At 35.1% G+C, this 24,385-nt stretch overlaps 1 protein-coding gene across 1 annotated transcript; it reads left to right on the top strand.

Moving 5' to 3' along the window:
• Positions 1 to 1,876: 1,876 nt before the first annotated feature.
• LOC5574904 (nose resistant to fluoxetine protein 6) lies at positions 1,877 to 22,960 on the top strand. Its single transcript, XM_001661660.2, has 13 exons — positions 1,877 to 2,040; positions 2,261 to 2,406; positions 2,476 to 2,785; positions 3,417 to 3,563; positions 3,620 to 3,813; positions 3,892 to 4,061; positions 20,826 to 20,994; positions 21,065 to 21,258; positions 21,342 to 21,492; positions 22,022 to 22,208; positions 22,283 to 22,425; positions 22,574 to 22,688; positions 22,755 to 22,960. Exons 1-13 carry the CDS (start codon positions 1,959 to 1,961, stop codon positions 22,829 to 22,831), a joined length of 2,085 nt encoding a protein of 694 aa, XP_001661710.2. The 5' UTR covers positions 1,877 to 1,958; the 3' UTR covers positions 22,832 to 22,960.
• Positions 22,961 to 24,385: the final 1,425 nt, after the last annotated feature.

Genomic DNA, 24,385 nt, shown 5'->3' with positions numbered 1-24,385 from the left:
GCTCGGCACAATATTAAAATAAATTAAAAGATATAAACTTATATACCATGCCCACACAGTTACGGATCACCCACAGTGACGGATCACTTTAGCGTTCAACATCGGATAACTCGCTCAAAACATAAACGTTGACGTAAAACATATTTTTCCCATGTTATACGATTTGCCTCCTAGCATTTGTAAAGTTAAGCACAACATTCAACCGCTTACTAACGGTGTACAGTCACCCCACGCAGTTGAATCACCCACAATTTGTGAATTAGCTGACTTCAAAAGACAAAATTATTATCAAACTTGTCAAAAAACATCACAGAATTATTTTTACTGAATAGAAACTATGTGTAAAAATAATTCTGTGATGTTTTGTGACAAGTTTGATAATAATTTTGTCTTTTGAAATCAGCCTGTTCATAAATTGTGGGTGATTCAACTGCGTGGGGTCACTGTATTTGACAAATGTTTAGTTGGTGCCACACAGCTATCATTACATGGTCGTTTTCTGTAAGAAGTGCCGTCAGCATTCATAAGCTCCCACAAGTGGTAAAATTCATATGTTATAGCATAAAACAATGTTTTATTAAAACTTGCTCGTTCGCTTCCATTTAGTGTGAATTCATCTTTAGAAAACAGTTTTCTTGATTGTTGATTCTAAATACCGAATATTAGCACTTCTAACTAGTGATCCATAATATGGACCAGGAAATGATTGTTTACCACGATTATGGATCACTACCAAAGAATGTAGATTTCTACCATTTTAAGCATTGGATTCGACATTTTCAGACAAAAGCACTAAGGATAAAACTAATACAACATCAAAGTTGGTAAATTTCATTTTTTAGCAGACAAAAATGGGTGGAAAACTTGGTGTGGACAGAAAACAGTTCATGCCTCAGTTACTACAATGCAGTATATCACAAAAAAGGACATTTTACCCTTGTTTCCAGCTCTAACAATGCTATATTTTGCAGTAATATGTGACACATTGTTAACTTTCATTAAATCATGGAATACAGATGCATTGAGTTTAAAATCTCTTGATTTTGCGCACTGATCCGTAATATGTCACAATTTGATCCATAATATGAAAATTGAACCATAATATGGTTTTCAAAAACCGATGCAATTTTTAATTTTTATGTAATCCTATGTAGATATTACACTCAAAACAGTTTACTAACCGAAGTTCCAATTTGAAACGATTCAATTCGTACTTTTCAATTAAAATTTTACGTTTTCCATGTCGTTTTTTTTAATTTTATAGGTTGGACTCCACACTATTTGATCCATAACTGTGGGGTCATGGTATAAACCATATATCAGGGGGCGATTCCAAAAATATATTGGTTTCAAGGTAGAACAGGTTTAGGAAACCCTGACCTAGTCTATGAGACCATCTGCATTGTTCCACAGACCCTTTCGCTGACCGTGCCCTAAATACTACTACGCTTATACATCGAGGACTTTATTTCCACCCATCTCCTGGGTATCGATTCCTTCGTTTGAATATTTAATTAACTACAATTGCAAACACTTGTTAGGGTAGTGAGCCTCCAAATCAGTGACAAGAAAGTACCGAACTTCCGCCTAATTGAAATCGTACTGTTGAGGTGAATTACTGTGACGTTCGTTACGGAACAAATCGTCTCACGATCACGGCGAGTGGGTGGACACTTTGCGACCAGTTAATTATTAGTTTTGGCGAAGCAAGCAGGGTACACAGGTGCGTAGAACTTACTTGTTGGTGGAAGCTTGTCGCCGTCTGTGTGAGGCATACAATTTGCGAATCCACCTTAAAATTGAATGACCCATTATGTTGCGATTTTTTACTAACTGGATAATTACTTGTGGAGGATTGTAATAGTTGTTGGGAGGTTCAGTTAGTTACAATTCGTTTGTCGCGTAGAACAGTTAACGTTTCCATTTCTTCAAGTGATAAGAATAACTCGCAGCGAAGCATGGTTGCCAAATATTCAATATTGCTCATATCTTTGATTGTGCTAGGCGATCGGATATCAGCCTTAACGCCATTATTCAATAGTAAGACTTTTAAACGCACTAGGGTGGTATAAAATATCGTATTTGCTTGACGTCGTTCGTCCGCTTGGTTTTCTCAAATTTAAGGTGCACATTCATAATTTGATCTAAAATCGAAAAACAAATATTTTTACTCACCCTAATACACACAGCTCAAAATTAATTACCACGTCGAGTGCAATGCAATTTTGTGACTTTCCTGAGAATGTTTTCAACATTTCAGTGACGGAATACTACAAGCTTCCCAAGCTTTACAAATACGATGATTTCGACCGTTGTCTTCAAGAATTTGATGCAAAAGCAGTTTATTGCATAATCGACACTCATATCAAACCGAACACATCGGCAGCGATATGGCCTTTGATTGAAGTGAGTTGAAAACATCCCTTATCCGTTGAAGATGATTAGTTCACTAAAAGTTGTCGTTTTACTGATCAGAAATTTTCCAACGACACCAAGCGGAGCTTCCGTCACGATCGCATTCAACGAGGGCTGTGCATGAACTTGTGCGAGAAAATTATGGAAAAGTACGACTACGAAACCCAGATGAAGTATTATCTGAAGCAGTTCAACGAAACCAACGAAGTTACGTTTGATCCCAACACGTTCCGGGAAGCCCTCGATTGGCGCATCAAGTACAAACGGTTGGCAAATCAGTGTGTGAATTTTGAACTGAAACGACAGTTCTCCATCATGGGTTATTCGGCGGTGGAATATTGTGTTAGCAATCTGGAGGAAGATTCCCTTGGTGAGTTTGCTCCCTGCATTATGCTTTCCAAACCATTTAAAAGAAAAAAAATCTCCATCAAATGTGTGCTTATCAGTTGGGTTCTATGAGTGAGTTTGATACCTTTGTCTATTTTGAAATTACGACTCATATATTGAACCACAAATTTGAAGGATTGCAGAGATATTTAAGTACTGTTCATTTTATAAAGTGGCCACCTTGTACATTCAATATCTTTTTAATTTATCGACATCGCTCATCTAATGTTGTTTAAGATTGTGATAATAAAAAAGCCACCAAAACAATAAGATTTCACACTTCCAAGGCCTAACGTTCAGAACGATCGATTTTTAGAGGTTACCAATATAACTTATTTTTTTAAATTGGCTGGAAAATTCGACAATCTAGTAGTATATTTCTTCTGATTATCACGAAAAACCATTTCATCATGTCTGATTTCATTTGAATCTGTGAACTCATATAATTAAAAGTGGGTAACTTCAAAATGGGCCCACTATTTTACTTTGCCCAGACATTCCGCTTAGTCATAGAAAAAGACTGGTGGATGGAGATTTTGTTTTCTGATAATAACGGTCTTTGAAGCATTTTACCCTGTGTGATAATTTTGAAATTAAAATTTCGTTTTATTTAGATTACCTAGACATAGTGTTCCTAGTACTTCTGGGATCCATAATACTCGCTGTAATTCTATCCTCGTTTTTTGACTACAAAATGAAGAAGAAGCATTCGTCTAATATGAAAAGCAGTGACTACTATCGTACACCACTCAAAAAAGGCCGTGAGTATGAATTGAATTTTTCTTAGATAAGTCCTGATCAATCAACAACATTTCAGTATCGCAAAAGTTGGCCCTCTTCTCTCTGCCCCGGAACTGGCAAATCCTAATGACCAAAAGGCGAACCACCCTCTCGAAAGATCTCCGCTTCATTCAAAGTGCTCGCTTCCTCATCATGTATCTGGTAATAGCCGGCCATTGCATGCTGTTCAATTGCATTTTTCCACTGCTGAACCCGGAATATGTGGAATTTGTAAGTATGAATTGGCAGATTTTGTCGACGAGACAAACACGTGACAGAGTATTGACCCATGCACTATGTCCTCAACAGAACTACCGCCGGATGATAACGATGTTGATATTTAACGGGATAACGGTGATTCAGACTTATTTCACTATTAGCGGATTCCTGCTGGCGGTGCAATTTGCGGATTATAGCGAGCGGAATAAGACGTTTACGGTGAAGGACTTTTTTGCTAGTATTTTGTATCGATATGCGAGGTAAGTTCACGTCACATGTGACGTACAATCATTATTGTTGAGTAATTGAATGAGTGAGGAAATGATCCGGATATGTGCAGTTATGGGACGTATTAACAATTCTATCAAATTACACAGATTTTCTACAATGTAAGCTAGCACATTGTAAGATGAATGTGAGTACCGTAATTTCGGGTAAAATTGATCATTTTTCGCGGTTTTTCTGGTCGGTTTTCTATAATGTTGGCAATGTCAAGCAACTAAATGCAGGAAAACAAGTACGAAGGTGAGCCTCATTGGCTTGCGTACCAAAATATTCTAACAAATATCAATTAGGGCTAAGAAAAATCTATAAAATAACAATTCGGGGGATCTTATTTCGGGGTGAAATTGATCACTTGTCAATGCTATTATTGTTAGTTTTCAAAACAACTCCGCATAATGAATCAGTACTCTCTGAATCCGAATATGCTTGCTAAACTCTTAACAATACAATATTTATAGAAATAATGAATAGTTAAATTTCAAGAATTACGTGGAAAACGCCTAAATATATGCAATTTTCTGATAAATACACTGATATCTAACAGAAATTCAAATATTACAACCGAATGAGCAAATCGGCACGAGTTTTTGTTATGAAATCTAATTTGGGGATATATCTTGAGCATCCTCACAAACTTTCAGGTTTATACCATGTTCAAATCTTTGTTTAGAACTAGAAGTTTATGAATGTTCGCCAACACAGCACCGTTCATGATTTTGAAATTTTATAAAAATTATATAGAAATAAACTTTATTTAACGCAAAAAACTTCACAACACACAATTCGGCAATAGTTACGACAAACAACATTCATTCACTGCAGGTTACATTTTTATTTGTGCTTCATTAGGAAGAAATAAAATCGTGTGACACGTTGATCAATTTCACCCTACTGTTCAATTTAATCCGAATTTACGGTAACTGACATTGAAGATGACTGCAAAAGGTAGTCGAAAAAGCTACCAGGTGATTGTACATGTCCAACTTATTCGATGTTTCAACAAAATGGTTAAACTTATAGGCAATTGCCGGCGCATCGAAAACCTTTTATTTATGAACTATTTCCGATTCCGATCACTCTGGATGAAGGATTTGGATGAACTTTAAAGCTAGGTATGCTGTTCCGCTCAACAAAAGTAAAAATTTCTTCGGAAGAAGATCAAGAAATTTTCTACAGTGAGCTTCAGTGACATTTCTTTTCAACTGCGTACTGCGATAAAAAAATAAATGCTTTTCTTTAGCATTTTTGGCAAAAATTTCCCACACATCGAGATAGGCGTTTACTTTTCTGTTGAAGTGCATACTTTCCATAAATATTTAAATTAAATATAATATGGCATCCTTATGAGGATAGAATTTGTATTATAGAAATTTAGATCCCTGGGATTATGAGGGACCAGTGGCGTGAGAAGTGGGTAGGACAAGTAGAACAGAAACAGAAAGCTTGAAAAACCAATTGATCACACTTTGATTGAGTTTATTTGTATGTTGATCAAATGATAAATCAAATGGGATCAAAGACCACCAACCCCGCACGGAAAAAAATCCGTTGCCGGATTCATGAACAAAATGTCATGATTTCATAAAATTTTATGTTTCATGATATCATGACTAAAAGTCATGAAATTGTAACTATTATGCAAGAATTCGTATGCTCAGGGCGTTACACAAATCTAACTGTCACTTTCTTCACCTTAGTCAACGTGTCTCATGGCGATCGGTGATCTTTTCTAGTGGAATTATAAAAAAAGTTTTGTTTTGAAAAAGTTTAAATTCTTCGGAATTTTGTCATCATATCGATGACATTCTTGGTAAAATTCGTGAGTTCGCACATTGTTTCACGACACAATCAATGCACTTACTTAATCCTGACTTTGCAGAACCGGGCAATGTTTGACTTTGAGCGAAGATTTTGCATGACCATCTCGTCGGCGATTTTGACTGTTCGGAAGTGATGCATACCCCACGTTCTATAACAGAGCAGGTCACAAAAGGCCTTCGGCAGCCGGATGATCCAGTTCCACTTTCCACATCCGCAGAGTTGTTAAGGAGTGTTCCATGACTCGTGCAATCCACTAGCCCAAGGATCATTTACCAATTCAATTGATGCTCGAAATAACATTTTGCGTACAAACCTATCCACCGAATGTTCGCGTTGCTGCTAAAGATGTCACACTCGTTAGATTGACATTTGTGGAATGTTTTCACGGTTTATTACGAAACTATCGGCACAAAAGCAGTAACAATTTTAATCTTTATTTTATTTGTTTATAAATGGCAAATATGAACCGGGATCTAAATTGACGTATAATGTTTCGTTTTCATGAACTGCGTTCATGATTCAGGCATCCTGCTTCATGATTTCATGACTCAACTTGCCACTTTTCAGCACCGAAATTGGAATAATAAATGACAGGTATCTGAATACATGAAAAGTGCTTATGTTTTCATGATATCAGATCCTGCTTCGGGATTTCATGACCGAAATCGCCACTTTTCGTATCAAAAATAGGAATAATAAATGACAGATGACTAAATCCATGAATAGTGCTTATGTTTCCATGAATTTTATTCATGGTTCCAGCATACATGCTTCATGATTTGAGAATTTTGATTGCCATTTTTCTTTGCTAAAAATTGAAAAAGTAAAGTACAGCGTTACGGTAAAATGCTTCATGATTTCATTACTTTTGGTCATGGTGTATTTTCATAACATGAAAACACACTTTCCTACCGAAATCATGACTCTTTCTCCTGTTTTAGAGTGCCGCATTTTTACCCGTGCGTCTGTCAATTTCATACAAAACGCAAGGAGAAAAAGCGTGACAAGCCTTACAAAATTTTTGGAGGTACAAAATGCGAGACAAGAGGTAAGGCGTCAAAAAATTGAAATTGAGCGTGACGTAATTTGTGTATACCATATCTGTTATGATGAAGCGAGGCGGCTCATTTGGGCCATCACTCTAATGACGAAAGAAAACGAATTCGACAGCTTGACCCTTCGCAAAGCACTCTGTATTTTTTCAAATTGATTGCTTTAACCTTTGCGATACTAACATAGTTTTTGGCATACAATGTTTATCTTTGAGCAGCTCTAATTTGATCAAATTCCAACCGATTTCAATTCTTTTAGCTTCATTCGATCGGGAAACTCTTCTAGTTTCGATGAGATTTGGCTTGCATTGGTCCAATAGTGCCGGAGTAATTCCGGATTCCATTGAAGTAATAGAATATTCTGGATTGATACTTTATAATTTTGATTGCCAATTCCATTATGTACACTGCTTTTCTTCTGTCCACTGTTCGAAAAAAAAACATTTGAAAGGATTGAATATATATGTTAGAACATCGTAGGTTACTCTGGCATCACCTGGGTACCTCACGGATTTGGTGCCATCGGGGAAGTGGCCACTTGTCGATCTGGACCAAACCCTAGCATGTCACTATGGCCAATAATCGAAAAAGTGACTTGTTCTGATAGGTTTTTCTTGTAGATCATTCCATAGTAAACATTTCTATTTAGTTATTCCTGGAATATTAGGACACGATCTTTTATATTTTAATTGATACAGTAGGTCAAAGTTAGAGTTTCTAAGAAAAATGAAGAATTCAGCGCAATCACAAGGCCATTTTTGTTTTTGTTTTTTTTTTCGTTTTAGTGTACGGCAATTATTTTTGGCATTCATTCTCCAGTAGTTTTAATAATAAATTTTACCTTCTTTTAATAACAGGCTGTTCTTTATATTTAAACTGTTATAAGATAAAAATTTAGTAAAGCTAATTATTAACCATTTTTCATATTTTGTTTTTTTTTTAATTCTTGCAAGCCGTGCTGTTAGAATGATCATTACTTTAGAATCTGCTAATATTGCTACATATTATAAAATCAAACACATGATCTTGATGCTTTCAATATAAGCTGGAAAAATATTATTTCAATTACAAATTTTGCCTTATTTCGGTAATACACGGCGGTTTAAACGTACCATGCCCACACAGTTACGGATCACCCACAGTGACGGATCACTTTGGCGTTCAACATCGAATAACTCGCAAAAAACATAAACGTTGACGTAACACATATTTTTCCCATGTTATACTATTTGTCTTCTACCATTTGTAATGTTAAGCACAACATTCAACCGCTAAATAACGGTGTATTTGACAAATGTTTAGTTGGTACCACACAGCTATCATTATATGGTCGTTTTCTGTAAGAAGTGCCGTCTGCATTCATAAGCTCCCACAGGTGCTAAAATTCAAATATTATAGCAGAAAAAATGCTCATTCGCTTAGATTTAGAATGAATTCATCTTTGGAAAACATTTTCCTTAATTGTTGATTGTAAATACTGAATATTAGCAGTTCTAACTAGTGATCCATAATATAGACCAGGAAATGATTGTTTTCCACGGTTATGGATCACTTCCAAAGAATGTAGATTTCTGCCATTTTATGCATTGGATTCGACATTTTCAGACAATAGCACTAAGGATAAAACTAATTAAACATCAAGGTTTGTAAATTTCATTTTTTAGCAGACAAAAATGGGTGGAAAACTTGGTGTGGTGCGAAAACAGTACATGTCTCAGTTACTACAATGCAGTATCACAAAAAATGGCATTTTACCGTTGTTTCCAGTTCTAAAACTGCTATTTTTTGCAGTAATATCTAACACATTGTTAACTTTCGCCAAATCATGCAATACAGATGCATTGAGTTGAAAATGTCTTGATTTTGCGCACTGATCCGTAATATGTCACAATTTGATCCATAATATGAAAATTGATCCATAATATGGTTTTCAGAAAGCGATAAAATTTTTAGTTTTTATGCAATCCTATGTAAATATTACACTCGAAACAGTTTACTAACCGAAATTCCAACTTGAAACGATTCAATTCGTGCTTTTAAATTACAATTTTACGTTTTCCATGTCGTTTTATTGAATTTTATAGGTTGGACTCGACACTATTTGATCCATAACTGTGGGGTCATGGTATATGATGATGATGATTTGGTTCTACCATCTATTGTAGCAAGGCATCTGCTTATAGCACTGGAATAATCTGAAAAGCGATTTGATCAAGATTGAACTGTTGTTCGTGAGCAGTTATTCTCCTGTATGAAGGGCCAAAAATGGATGTGCGGACCCGCAAGCAGAGACACTTGCATGAAACCCGCGTCAAGGGAAGAGAATCTCCTTCCAGAAGAAAGCTTTCACGAACAACTGTAAAATCAAGCCCTCGATTGACTGAATATTCCCAATAGATGGGGTCGAAGAGCCCGCCCTCAATTCACGAAATGTTAACAACAGGGATGAGGCAGTCCCAAGCTCCCTGTCCAAATCGCTTCATTCGGGTGCCCTGGTGGTCCCAGCCCAACCCAAAGCACATACAATAATAGAAATATGATCAGATATGGTATAATAAATGAAACAATTATAATGAAATATGTAAAAACGGAAATTATAGTTATATATGACATAGATATAGATGTTCAATTAATTTAATTCATTGGATATGATGAATTCAATTTTATTACGTAATCTCCAAAATAAGAACGAATTACGATTTCTGGAGAAGAACGACATGCTGAAATATGAAGAGCGGTTATTAAGCTAGAATTTCCGATATGCAGATTTCATGATGCTTCTGGAAGTTGAACCAATTAACTAGGATAATAAACCAAATACTAGTAAGTACTTTGCGCGCCACGAATTGTCTGGTAGCTACGAGGAATAAAATTTATAACTTATGATAACATGTATTGATGTCCAGGGAATCTTGTAGTTTTATTCGAGAAAGGAATTACCCGGATACCCCTGTATTACATGTAAACGGAAAATTCTAACGCTTGAAGAAGTTGTTCCTGAAAAAAAAAAATGCAACACAAAAACAAAACTTTGCACAAGGTACAACAAAGCTTCATATATTCAGTCACATAAGCGTCAAATTATTTAGTTTTATAGAAAAGCGTTAGCCACAAACGACTAACATTTCGCCTCCTGATTCCGATTGGCATTCCACTTCCTTGTCCATTGGTAACTTCAATGATGCCCTGATGCTCCCTCCCACCACAAATGATGTTTATATGAAATTTTATATAGCAGATCAAAGTATAATATATAATAATATGGGAACACAATATAATAATAATAATATAGTCATCACAATACCGTACCAACAATATAATGTAAAATCAATTGAAAATCGATAAATTTAGCTACGTAAGAAATGAACGCTGCCCTAAGAGTCAAACATAATAAGGAACAGTCGACAAATCTCTCTCTCGTTTGTTCTTGTTTATGTATAAAAATCATTAAATGTTTTTTTTAGATTTGTTGACCGTTTTATATAAAAGTAACTTTGAAAATATAACCACTGCCTCCATCTTGCCTCGCTGCCGTGATAACATTCTGCAATTAACAATTCTTTTTATTAAATGTCTTCGTAAAACCGGATTTATTGTTCCTGAAAAGTGAAGCGGTTGAACTTTCTTTTTGCTGCATAATGCCATTTTTTTGTAATTTCCATGTGCCTATAGGGTAGGTGTACCAGTTATGGACATAGTGGTTCCCTATTTCGCCATACGGTATTACTTTTATGTCTTCAAATTTTGAAAATTTTTGTGTGTAGTAGTATTTAGATTTAGGATATATCTTGATGTTAAAACATTCAAAAAGATTTAAAATGTAAAAGTTATCAAAATTTCCCATATGGCCAAATAGGGAACCACTATGGCCATAACTGGTACACTTTCCCTAGAATCGATTGAAATTTATAATGAATATTATAAAGCTCCTAAAATTATGTTTATCTCTGGAATTGTAACCGTTATAATTAATCATTTTTGAAGCTGAAAAAATTGAATAAATAAAATGAATTGAAATGAATAAAATGATGTTTATACAACCGTGATAATGAATCTTCATAAGGACTAGGGAAAGTGTACCAGTTATGGCTATAGTTGTTCCCTATTTCGCTTTATGACAAATTTAGCAAACTGTCCCATTCTAAAACTTTTTGAATGTGTTTTTTTTTTTCAAGTTATAATTGATATCTTACTACTTAAAAGCGCAAAAAGATTAAAAATTTAGAAACAAGCAAACCAATTCATAAACACATACATCATCCTGTAGCTTCATAAACACCTGAAGGCCTAGCATAACATGCGCAACAATTGATATGTCACACGCAGCATTTGCTGCATCAATCGCACCAATACAACCCTCGTACGTAAGTTCAGCGCCCGTTCCATGCCCATTTCAACTCACATGCTTTCTACACATACCCAAGCAGAGCTGCCAGATGTACAGATTTCTCTGTATTACACAGATATTTTTATTCTGACACAGATTCAATTTGTATGGAACACAGATTTTCTTTCAACAATTTTTGTATGGACACAGATTTTTTGTATAGGACACAGATTTTTAACCTCGTGGATACAGATTTTCTTTCAAATCATTTGGCAGCTCTGTACCCAAGCGAAACAACATGTGCGAGAGAAAAAAAAAGGTTAGAAGCTGAGAGAGACTCGCGAAGAGGAAAAATATCAACGTCATATGCAGCCCAGATTCCCCTCTCACGAAACGTCAGCCCAACACGGCGGTTTTAACGTATACTTCCAAAACTAAAATAATTATTGAATCGTTTAAAAGTTTTGCCACAAATATTTTCTTTTAAAAATGTGTTGTTCATTTGAGTTATGCTGGATTAGAGCTTTCAATTATTTGCAATTAAATGTCCCCAAAGATTTTTACTAGGTAATTTTTATCGAGTGTAACGTCCCAACTGGAACGAAGCTTGATCCGCAGCGAAATTTTCTATGAGCGTACCCTTTATTATTAACTCCTCTACTGTAAGCTTCATTGTTTACCCCAAAAATAATATTTATCTTGATAACTTTTTTGTTTCTTGATATTTTTGCACTATTTTCACACAAGTTGTCAAAAAACTCTTCTAGTTTTAGAATCTGTATCGATAATTATCATTGGTCATCTGGATCCGATGATATTCCAACATTTCTTGGGGGACCGACGCACAGAGGTTCCAAATCCAATCCAAAAATTCAACTTTAACGAAATTGTGATATTTTTAAATGATATTCTGCTAAACACTTGAAGAACTAGATTCCATAATTGGTTTTGCTGAATTATTGCTTTTTCGTTTCGATATGGGTAAATTAGGTGAGATGTGTTGAGTGGAGACATAGATCATAAAAATCAAAATATTTTCAACGCGTTCATTACGCTGTCAGAAATGTTAATGATACTTTACAAGTTCGCTAGCACTGGTTTTCAATAAGGTTTTGATCGATCTCTGAGAAAAATAAAATTAAAATTTGCTAATTTTGTTTGGAAATTACATCGCTGATATACAGCCTTAATTCGAAAAAAAAAATCGAAATTCTAGAAATATTTACTAATCCGAAAATAAAATTTCCTCTCCAAATCCCTCCATGCATTCTTCTATGAAACTTACCTATATAATTACATTGCATTTTGCATGCATATAAATGCAGCTGCGACCGTTTGCGACCAGATTGGTGGTGACCGCTTAAGTGCTGTATGTCTAGTTTACCAAAACATAACCTAATTAACAGCAGATGGTAGCTGTGAGGCATCTCATTTTTTGAGTGTTAAATGTAAAATCATAGTAGGTTGCTCAGCAATACACTAAGAAAGCCTTAATTGTACAGGTTCTGCGACTCCGTTCACTCTTCTGCTACATGTGAATAATAAAGCTGAAATCATGTTAATATCACTTAAGTCAATACGTGGAGGGGGAGGGGGTGAAAACCTTAGCACCTCCCCCTCTTAGCAGAAGAAATGTTTTGCATGTAGAACACTAATACATATCAAATTGCATAAATTTATGACTTATTTACCGACTTTCGTATTTAAGACCGCCCCCCTATATAGCTTGAACCACTGTGCTACGCATACCGTCAAACGGGGTGACTTGCAACACTTTTCAACTTCAATCAACCAAAATCATGATCTAAACATCATCTAAAAATCTAAATTCCTTTTAGAACTTTTAATGGCCGGCCCACCTACAGAAAGGGATGACAGGAAATTTAATCGAATTATTTTGTCATTTAAAAAGTCATCAAAAAGGTGATTTTTTTAAAATGTCCTTATGCGGGGTGACTTGCAACACTTAATGCTAATCTAATTTTTGCCAACAAAATGTTGATATTTTTTATTAGTCACACTTGTTAAGTATTGTTATTCATGTATTTAAAGCATTCGAAACAGTACAAGAGCATTTTGAATAACTTTTTGTGAGAAAATAATTGAGCTATTTTTGTATGGGAAAAAGATGTGTTAAATTATCAAGGTTCAATACCTTAACTAAACAATATTTTTAATGAGTGTTTGTTGCTGATTGATGAATTATTACTCTTTTGATTATAAAGTAGACCTAACACAAAAGTTTTTCACTTTCATAAAACTCTAAATTGCTTAGAAATAAAGTGTTGCAAGTTACCCCGCATAGGTACATCTTTATAAAAATGATTTTTAATAAAAAATTGCTGCTACAATTTCGTAAAATAAAATTCGTCATATTATCACTTATTAGCTATAGAAATACCAGGTTGAGTATTACTTTTGTAAATTAAACCTATCTCATGTTCTTAGGTCACGATTTTGAACCTTTATCAAGTATCAGTTTCAAGACATTTTAAAGAATCATGTTTGATGTTTAAAAAGATTTATGATAACAGCTTTAATCGTGACTCTTAATTGAATTGTGAGTCGAATGTATTGAAGAACCGATTTGAAACGAATTTTCTTTTGAAATTTGTGTTTTATAGCGAAATTTAGTTGTAAATTACAATGTGTTGCAAGTCACCCCGCCGTTGCAAGTCACCCCGTTTGACGGTAACCATAATCCCCCGTTAATTTCTCAGGCTACATAATTTTTATCGTATTCGGATATTCTCTCTTCGGAACGATACAATAATGAGAGTATGTTGTGAAAAATTAAGCAATTTGGTGCAGCCGTCTTTGAGTGATGAGCGTTTAGGTTTCTGGTACCAGGCTGGCCAAATAAAAATCTTAAAAACTTCAAAAAACATCATATCGTAATTTTCAGATATCTCCTAGGATTCTTAACCGAAAATTCTTCTTCTATGATTTTTTCAGAGATGCTCGTTATTACTTGGCGTTGTATAATCCACATTTTATTATTATAATTTTTTTTTGAATCTACCTTTATATTTATGATTATATGATCGCCAAAGACATTTTATATAGAGCAAGTTGAACATATGAATATCTTCAGATCACACGGATTCTTAAACTAGAAGATTTTTTTGAGAATTTGTGGAAAAATGGTGCAACAATATTGGAAAACAAAAAAATATATAACGATTTGAACATTCATTTTGCGGTGAAAAAATAAGCTGCTGGTGGAGGGGTTAACTGCGAACTTCCTTTGCAAAATTACAATTTTCAAATGTGCTTATCACAACAAGCTCAAAAATACTCTATGTTCTGGGAGCCCCGTGACAAGGTTTATTTATTTATGCTCTCTAATCTCAATTTTTTATAATGGAAAAACTCTGAACGAACACCACGCTTGTTGAGAACCTACAAACAATGTTGCTATAGGCTCTTTGGTCTTGATCTCGGTAAAAACTGCAAAAAATACCGATATTCATTCTAAGTCACTCATTATGCCAAACAACCATTATGTCAAACGACCATTATGCCAAATGGCCATTATACCAAATGCCCATTATGCCAAATGACTTTATGCCAAACGGAGTACAATCATTTGACCCATGTAAGTGACCACTTCCCTGGGGGATCGAATCCGTGACATATCCGTGTGGTTCCATGTGAGTGATTCCAAGCAACAGCACCAAAATTTGGTAAATTTTTTAATTCATTTTTTTCTATTGAGCTGAAACTTTGCACAGTTTTCCAGTTCCATCTAAATCGTCATTTTCCGATATCAAATCTTCAAGTTGAGTCACGACCAACTTTTGAAAAGGGTGTATGTGAAAATGGTTCAAAAATATTCAAAAAGCTGCACAGCAAAAACGGTTCGTTCGATTGTTAGACAACTAAAGAAACAAAGTTAGACAACTAAATAAAGATTCCAAAAAAATACACACAGTACAAAAAAATTTTTTTGCATTAAAAAACATAATTTTTGTCACAAAAACTCAAATATCTCAAAACCCTATCGGAATACCAACGTAATTTTTTGAGGGAAAACGGTCCATTATATTAGCTATCTACCATAAAAATTTGGTGATGGTAAACCAATAAACAAAAAAGTTATGACATTTCAAACATGTCACAATTTTCACATTTAGAAGAAAAAAAATTATTTTTTTTCGGTGTAAATTATTACGGGAACCGCAGTTTATTGCTGATTTTATTGTTAAGGGCCTTGCGTGAATTAAACAAGTCGTTTTCATGTATTCATTAGTATTATGTATATTATATGTATAAATATTATGTATAGGTATAAATATTATATCTATATGTATATTAGAGTGGTTCAAAAAATCGTTTTTGCTCCACACCGCTCATTCGATTCTAGATCAAATTCTGGGTGTCCTCTCAAAGTTTGAGCTCATTTGGATGAAAAATGAGACTGCACAAGCCCTTTAAAGTTTATATGGAAATTACTATGGGAAACGCAAGCAATTCATTCAATCGGTCATAGTGTTTGCCCATGTGCTCTTGGGGATTAGAACTACGTTGATACTGTGAGATATAAAAAGCAGCTACAACTTTGCCGAAGACCGTTTTTGAATCGGACGCCCCAGTAATAAGTTATTGATTTTTGAATGAGTTGTAAAACTTTGGCTATAATTATTGGGCTGTTCTGCAGGCATCACTGGATATATGCAGTAAAACATAGTAGCCATGATTTGTGCGTGCTATCTTTCGCGCCAGATGCAGCAATGTTGCCTGTTCAGAAGTTAAATGAGCACTGCTGAAGAATTTGTGACTGGATATAAATCAATAACTAATTACTGAGGCGTCCGATTTGAAAACGGTCTTCGGCAAAGTTGTAGCTGATAAATGTATCTCACAGTATCAACGTGGCTCTTATCCCCAAGAGCACATGGGCAAACACTATGACCGATTGAATGAATTGCTTGCGTTTCCCATAGTAATTCCCATATAAACTTTAAAGGGCTTGTGCAGTCTCAGTTTTCATCCAAATGAGCTCAAACTCTGGGAGGACACTCAGAATTCAATCTAGAATCGAATGAGCGGTGTGGAGCAAAAACGATTTTTTGAACCACTCTAGTATATATGTATAAATTAAAATGAATTAACAGATTACACGAAAATAATTTTTTTTTACCAGGATATTTTTTTTAGAGTATGATCGATGAGTTTCTAAATGTTATATATAAACTTTAAAAGTTTTGGATGTGGGTATGCGTTATGAGATCATGAAAACATTTTATTAATACTTATTTATTTATTTATTGTTATTCAATTTTTTTACAATATCGAACACTTTTGCATCATTATCAGTACAGTTCGAGTATAGTTTTGCTTTAATTTTATTTTCTGACAATGGAATGAAACAGTGAAATTTTTGGGTTCCTTGGATCGTTTTCGCGTTATTATATTGCTCGCTGAGCTCTGATGCTGTTAATTCGTACTCTTCAGTAGTAGTAAAACAAAATGATAATTTTGTTAAATCTTCTTCTTTTCTGCGGTTCACCCAATCAAATAGTTCTTTTGCAGTTTTAATTGGATGCTCACGTTCTTTGGCTAAACTTGCTCTTGTGGCCATGCGCTTTATGGTTCCTCCAATAGCATCACAAGGACCTTTGCCATGTGACGTAGCAAAGAAATGCCATTCTGCATCAATTGGGTCCTAAAATTTGTAATGAAATCTTGTTTTTATTTAATAATACGAAAAAGCATGTTACTGTAATTACTTTAGCAATTTTTCCCGCTCAAATAATGGCTATATCATGTTTAAACTTTAATTTAAAAATTTGGTCCATAAATGAACCTTGACACTTTTGATCATGTTTGACGTTCGCTTAGTCGACAAAAACACCACAGGGGTTTTAGTTCGACCACTGGGGTTGTTCCTATCTGACATTTCGTAAGGGACACGGAAAACAAAATACACCCAAAATTTGAGTTTAAGCCAAAGGATGTGACAAAATCTAATAAAAATGTTTTTGGGATTAAATTAACGGAAAACATTAGAAAATTGAGTAAACATGTGTTTTTGGCCTAAACTTAAGCGTTTGGCACTAAAATTGGGACAGGGCTTTGGGACCCAATTCCGTGCTTTGATTTAAATTGACATAGGCTCGAAAAATTCTTACGGTTTTTGTACTGCGATGCTGCTCCATCAGACATGAAATATATCTTTCTGATTTCTTTATCCTTATCAACGCGTAAAAAGTTAATCATTTTGGCAATGAACAAATTTACAGATACTGAGTCGTGTCTTAAATCTTCGGAAATTACAATAAAACTAAAATGTTCAATTTGCGTACTTCCATTAAAATAAATAACGAATGGATGAATTGTAGCTTGTTGTACGTTCCAGTGATGGGACTGCACTTCATTTTGCAATACAAAGCTATAGTTTTCAGAAAAATCACAAATAACTAAAAATTCACCATCTTGTAATGTATTTTTCGTATTTTTTAAAAAGCGGGATTGCTCTGTTTTAATAAAGTCGTGAGGAATTAAACTTTCTAATTTCAAGCAAAAAAAAATGACACAAACTCATCTACAGGTTTTACAATAGTTTCTAGGTCACACCTATCCGTGGTCACCCATTGCTCAAATGATAACTGATCAATATAATTTTCTTCAAACTCAGCGAATAAAGTATTTTCCAATGATGAAGAATCTGGACAATCCGAACAAGATCGTAGATAGCAATTTGATGTTGTATTTTCACACAAAAGACTACCAGTTAACATTTTAATATCCTTTGATAAATTGATTCTTTTCAAACTATGTAAGATTAGGTTAATATTTTCGTGTGTTGTGCACACACAAACATTATGTGTTCCTGAATTGGATAGAAGCTTGCATTGCCTTGGACGAAGGCTTGCAAATGAGGAAAACCCTACCTTAATATTTTCGTTAATTTCCTTGAAGCGTGTATACGCTTCTTTCAAAGTAGTCATCATTAATCGTTTTTGGATTGCTTGACGCTTTCCATCTTTTTTTACAGATACATAATCTTTTTGGCCAGGCATAGCTCTACTTACTTCATCGTCTTCAAAATATTGAATTATTTTTTTCTTTTGTCTCATCTGTTAATGAAGTACTCGACCTAGCATTTTTGGTTGCAAGACAGTTATTTTTGAATTGTTTTGCCTCTTTTGCTGTATTTCTATTGGTTTTGAACTCATCAATGGCGTCTTGAATAGACCACGAGCTTGGCAGCATCGACAAAATCAATAATTTTTCTTTCCTTGTTGTGGCTAGATTCGAGAACCTTTCCTTCATATTCATAATTACCTCATCGTAGTCTGTATTTTCCACATCCTCAGGTCCTAATTTGAAGAGGTTTCTTCGTACAGCTTCGTTGATTTCACGGTATCCCATCTTCGTCCATTTAATCGGAGTCACTTTTATTCCAGCTATCCCTTCGTTGAAGCGTTCGATGTTGACCTTCTGGATGCACTCATCTTCTGATTGACTTGTTGAAACAGATGTCGCTGATGGTACCGTGGTAAGACTATCTGCACTTGGTACTTCTAGTAACTCCTCAGTTGTTGTCGATGCATCTAGTAATTTCTCAGTTGTTGTTGTTTTCGAACTTCCTGCAACCTGATCCACCGATGATGTACAGATTGCCCGTTTGTCAACGTTTAAACGGCAGGACGTACAAATGCGTAAATTTGTATTCAATGTAGACATTGGAGCATAACCAGCCGCTTTCAGCTTATCTATGGTGCTTTCGGTGAGATTTCGTAGCTCTTTCGAACACTTTTTTCTGCAAACGGCCTGCAACAGTTGAGAAAGCGACTACTCATGTTGCTCGTTAGATTTTAATAAACAAAATCACTTTTAAGTTTTTACTGACTAGTTTGGTGTCGTTTGCTTGACTGAAGAAAAATTTTACAATTAAATCTTTTATAACCATAGTGGTAGTATATTTTTAGCTTTTTCGTGAGTATGTTCATGGTATGTACCTATCATGTTTTTGATGTTGTTGAAGTTACTCGCTTTCTCCCAAATATGATTAACAAAGTCTATTCTCTACCAAGGCGGGTCTATACCCAGGTGTAATCAGATTTTAACTTTGTGGAGAAAACCAGCGCCGAGAAAACCGACCTGCTTTACGTATACTAGATCACCAGGGTATAGACCCGCCTTGTTCTCTACGAGGTAAACTTTTTGCAGGTAAACTAGTCGTATACCTGTATAGAAAACTTTTTTTGTAGCTTTTGTCTTCAATATTAGATTTCTTATAGGTTTCTTTTATCAAAAGGTTTCAACACTATTGAGAGAATTTTTCTTCAGTTACGTACAATAAAAAATATGACACTATCAAGACTTTAGATCACAACACTGGATCGCGTCTAACTTTCTAATAGATGCTATAATAGTTATGAATAATTAAATAAAATATCATGAAAACAACTTGTTAACCTCATATGGTACCCTTAACAAAAAATTCAGCAACAAACTGCGGTCCTAAAAAAAATTAACAATGAAAAAAAAATTCACTAAGTGTCAAATTTGTGAAATATTTGAAATGTCATAACTCTTTTGTTTATTGGCTTACCATCACCAAATTTTTATGGTAGATAGCTAATATAATGGACCGTTTTCCCTAAAAAAAATACGTTGGTATTCCGATAGGGTTTCGAGATATTTGAGTTTTTGTGACAAAAATGATGTTTTTTAATGCAAAAAAAATTTTTTTTTACTGTGTGTATTTTTTTTTGGAATCTTTATTTAGTTGTCTAACTTTGTTTCTTTAGTTGTCTAACAATCGAACGAACCGTTTTTGCTGTGCAGCTTTTTGAACCATTTTCACATACATTCTTTTGAAAAGTTAGTCGTGACTCAACTTGAAGATTTGATATCGGAAAATGACGATTTAGATGGAACTGAAAAACTGTGCAAAGTTTCATATATTCTTGAAATGGTCGATCAGAATCGACTTGCATGCCTCCGTGGAATCCCTCTAATTATTCGTGCTTATGATTACTTCGATGCAATGCTTTCCTACCACTTCATTGCTCCCTTTACCTCCCTCAAAGTGACAGCTGGTTGATTTCCATCTTCAATAGTACTTTTCGCAGGACATTTCTACCGTTGTCTCGCATTGACTGCGCTCTCAGCACCATGCAGATGTTCATCTAAATGCTGGTTCCAATTTTCAATCATCTCGCGTTCGTCCGTCAAGATTAGCTTTTAGTTATCGATTAGAATCAGTATTTTTTCTGTCGAGCTAGAAAACCTGTTAACACAATATATGATTAGTTGTGAATTTCTGGGTCAGTTTACTTGTTTGAAGAAAAATAAAATTTTGCAACATTCCTGATTTATTAACGAAAGGTTGAAAACTGATCAATGTTACTCTTGATTACGGCAACGTAAACTAGGAATTTTAATAGAACGTTGATAAAGGCAAATTACCCTGGAATAAGCCTTCTAGGCATAAAAGAATTAATTGAAGCCAGCTTTTCGCATAATGAAAATATATATTTTTAAGAACGGCAAAAAGTATTACCTAAATATCAATTCCTTCACAGGTTAGTGCCCATCTACCTCTTCATGATCCTGCTGGATGCAACATGGTTGATCAAACTCCAAGACGGTCCCGTGTGGAAACGAGTAGCCGAAACAGAACGAACCTTCTGTCGGAACAACTGGTGGGCTAATTTACTATTCGTAAATAACTATTTCACCGTTGACGAACCGGTTTGTGACAAGGACATTGCAAATACTGAACTCTCATTACTCTGTTGTAAATGCGATTCTATTTTTTCAGTGTCTTCAGCAGGGATGGTATCTCGCCACCGACTTCCAGCTGTTCATCCTTGGCCTATTGTTGCTAGCATTCGTTAGACGCTTCCCCAAATTGCTTCGTCCAACCATCGGTCTGGCCGTTATCCTTTCCTACGTATCTCCCGCACTCGTAACCTATTTCCACCAGTTGGAGGGGGTGGTTATGATACGACCAGAGTAAATTTTCTTTGTTTTCCTATTGTCCTGTTTCGATGTTTCCTACAATGTCATTTCCATATTTTGTCATTACCGTCCCGCAGGGCGCTGAAATACGTTCTTTGGTACGAACGGAGCTACCGCCAAATGTACATTCCAACACACACAAATTATGGCAGCTATTTGGCGGGCTTGATTGCCGGTTTAACATATCATAAACTGAAGCGTAGCGAGTTCAACATCCGGCAACATAAGGTGAGTTCACTGTGCTCCCCAAACCGATATTATCAGAAAAAAATCTCCATCATATTTGGGCTCATCAGTCGTTTTCGATAGCAAGTTGCTTGTCTGGGCCGTAGGGTCATCGTAGGGTCCGTTTTGAAGATATAAGTTCAAAAATTTGAAGAAAATCAAAGATATTTCAATTTGTTACCGTTTATTGTGATTATCAGATGTATCAAGAGTCAAGAGTTAGTCTCAAATCTGACTTTGGTTACGGACGGGAAGGAGGCAATCCTCATACAGCGGTCTAGGACTGTACCACCTACGAGTTTGTGCGAATTGTTTGCCGTTTAAATTTCTTTGATTCCATTTAAAATTGTGAACTTATATCATTATAGGCCATACGATTTTTTTAAATTTTGTCCAGACTGTGCCATAGAAAAGGATCGGTGAGCATAAATGGAGATTTTTTTGATAACAACGGGTTTGGGGAGCATCGTAGAGAATATAACGTGCCATCCGGTAGATACAATGGTCGATCGATTGATTTATATCTTTTCAGCCGTTCCTGTTTCTGTGGTATTGCGTCCTCCCACTGGCCGTTATGCTCCTGCTGTCTGCGTATGTGTTTTACGAGTACGACTTTGAGAAACCAGCCGTTTGGATAGCGCTCTACTCGGCCCTGTCCAAGAATCTGTGGGGCCTTATTTTCGGAGTTTTGTTTGTGGGGCTTGCCTTCGGTGTTGGCTGTAAGTGTGACCATTTGTGATGGTCGTAACTGAATTTTTATGGATTATGGTCATTTTCTTTTTCGTTCTTGAAGGGTTTCTAAAGCGCCTATTGAGCAATCCGGTATTCAGGCCACTGGGAAAGATTACTTATGCTGTCTATCTGTGCCATCTGTTTGTGATAAGAGCAACGCTTGGAAATATTCGACAACCGATTTATGTTAGCGATGTGAGAATTGTAAGTTTGATATGATTTAATATGATGAACTGCCGTTCTACGCATATTTGTCCCACGGTCCATAAGGTTTACATAGCACATGGGACAAGTAGGCAATGAAGGACAACGAATGTGTTACCGAATTATTTCAATATTTCTCCTTTCCCAGCTGGTTTCCACTTCTTCAACGCTATTGTTGTCTTATATAATGGGTTTATTCCTCTGTCTGGCTATTGAGATCCCATTTTCCAACTTACAAAAACAACTTTTTCACAAGAAGCCAGGTACATATCACTACTGTAAGAAATTTGTATTTTTAGATCAACTTCCATAACTATATTCATTTACAGAAGTATACTATGAGGAAAACATTGATTTGTCCAAGAATGGAGTGCAGAATATGGCAGAAAGCAATGGTACTCGATAACAACATACGGGTTATGAAAATCTATTCGACGATTTTCAAAATATCATCCTTTCTAGATTTTTCATTCGTTATCAAGAATAATGATAATTTTCAATAATTAAAACAACCAGTGCAAAGTAAAACATAGAATACATCTAGATTTTTTATTGATCCGAAATTATCTGCTACCTCAAGAAACCTGGAAATATCCAGCTTTTTACGCTAGCCATGCTATAAAATCTTTGACAGAAGCATTGAGCACCACTGAACTTAAACTTGACAATAAATCCTTAGTAACCCATCACTCACTGAAATAATTTCCGTTGCTGTTCTGTCACTCAAACTTAAATCTTAAAAAATCCGATTTCCATAGATAATGCTTTAAGGCTCAAGAATCCATCATTCAATCATCAGCAATCATCAAAAACGGAAAACCAGTTTTTTCGTTTAAATATAAAGAAATTCCCACAAAACTCTATCATCGATTTTCTTGAACATTGCTTAAAATTGGAGCAAAAAAACTAGTTTTGAAAATTTGTAAAACGATGATGGTTATTTTCCTCTTAATCATTTTTGTTTTTTAGGTTTTATTTAGACATGGTCGCTGCATTTGAGCTGCAGGCCAAATTATTGAAACAATATAGTACGGTACATCATTTCCGTAAATCGAATGAAAATCACTCAAGGGATTGTTGTCTGGAAAATTGAGATCTCTGCTACTGTACAGTTTCAACAAGGTTTGTGTAGGGTTACCAGACGTACTCCTTTTAGAGTACATGTACTCTTTTTTGCCTTAAAAAATTGTGTACTATTCTTTTTTGCTCAACGAGCTCAAGTGTACTCTTTTCCAGATATTACTAACAAATGACGATCAAATCAAATAATTTGATTAAGAAATCAGTTTAAAATCTTTCCTTTCTACATCTCGATATCTCTCCCTATGTCGATAATTTCTTCAGGCTCTTCCAGTCTGCATACAATTTTCTTCTCCACATCTCGATAAGTCCAAATCTCGATGTGATTTTCATTTCCGATTTTCTCTCCATTTGTCGTTATGCCCATTATCAAAGAATACTAGACTAGATTTTCGTGATTCTGAATAATGTAGGAACACTACCAGTCGTTTGATGTTTTATTATTTTCCATATTTTCCTGACAATGGAGCGGTTTTCAATCCGATAATAATCAAAAGTATGTTCTTTGTCTCGATCTCTCCCTATCTCGATGGTTCGTTCGATACCGAGGTGTGGAGAGTCGAATCTAATTGTTTATTTTTAGATGAACATTGTTAGTTTTTTTTTTTTTTTGAATAATTTAGCCTATTTCAAACAACCTCTGTTCAGGCTCTTTTTCTGGAAACCTCATTTTTACGATGCAATTGTTGAACAAAACTGTGAATCAGTATAGTATCTAAAGATGAAGCAAATGAAACGGTATATCATCTAAAGATCAAAGGAAAATGTTGCTTTTCTTAAAGCTTTAGCATACTTTTAATAAAAAACTTTTATTGAAGAAACGCTAGAGTTTCTTTTCCGATCTAAGGTGTTAAAATTCACTCTTTTCAGTTCATCTAGG

The sequence above is a fragment of the Aedes aegypti genome, chromosome 2 (assembly GCF_002204515.2).
Source record: "Aedes aegypti strain LVP_AGWG chromosome 2, AaegL5.0 Primary Assembly, whole genome shotgun sequence".
NCBI lineage: Eukaryota > Metazoa > Arthropoda > Insecta > Diptera > Culicidae > Aedes > Aedes aegypti.
Note: the sequence above shows the minus strand (reverse complement) of the source record. Positions and strands in the feature narration are given on the sequence as shown.

Excerpts from the sequence above, each read along its gene's own strand:
- LOC5574904 (XM_001661660.2), top strand. The coding sequence starts at position 1,959 with ATGGTTGCCAAATATTCAATATTGCTCATATCTTTGATTGTGCTAGGC. Across the intron at positions 2,041-2,260 it reads CTTAACGCCATTATTCAATA|TGACGGAATACTACAAGCTT; the intron begins GTAAGACTTTTA and ends TCAACATTTCAG. Across the intron at positions 22,209-22,282 it reads GCTTGCCTTCGGTGTTGGCT|GGTTTCTAAAGCGCCTATTG; the intron begins GTAAGTGTGACC and ends TCGTTCTTGAAG.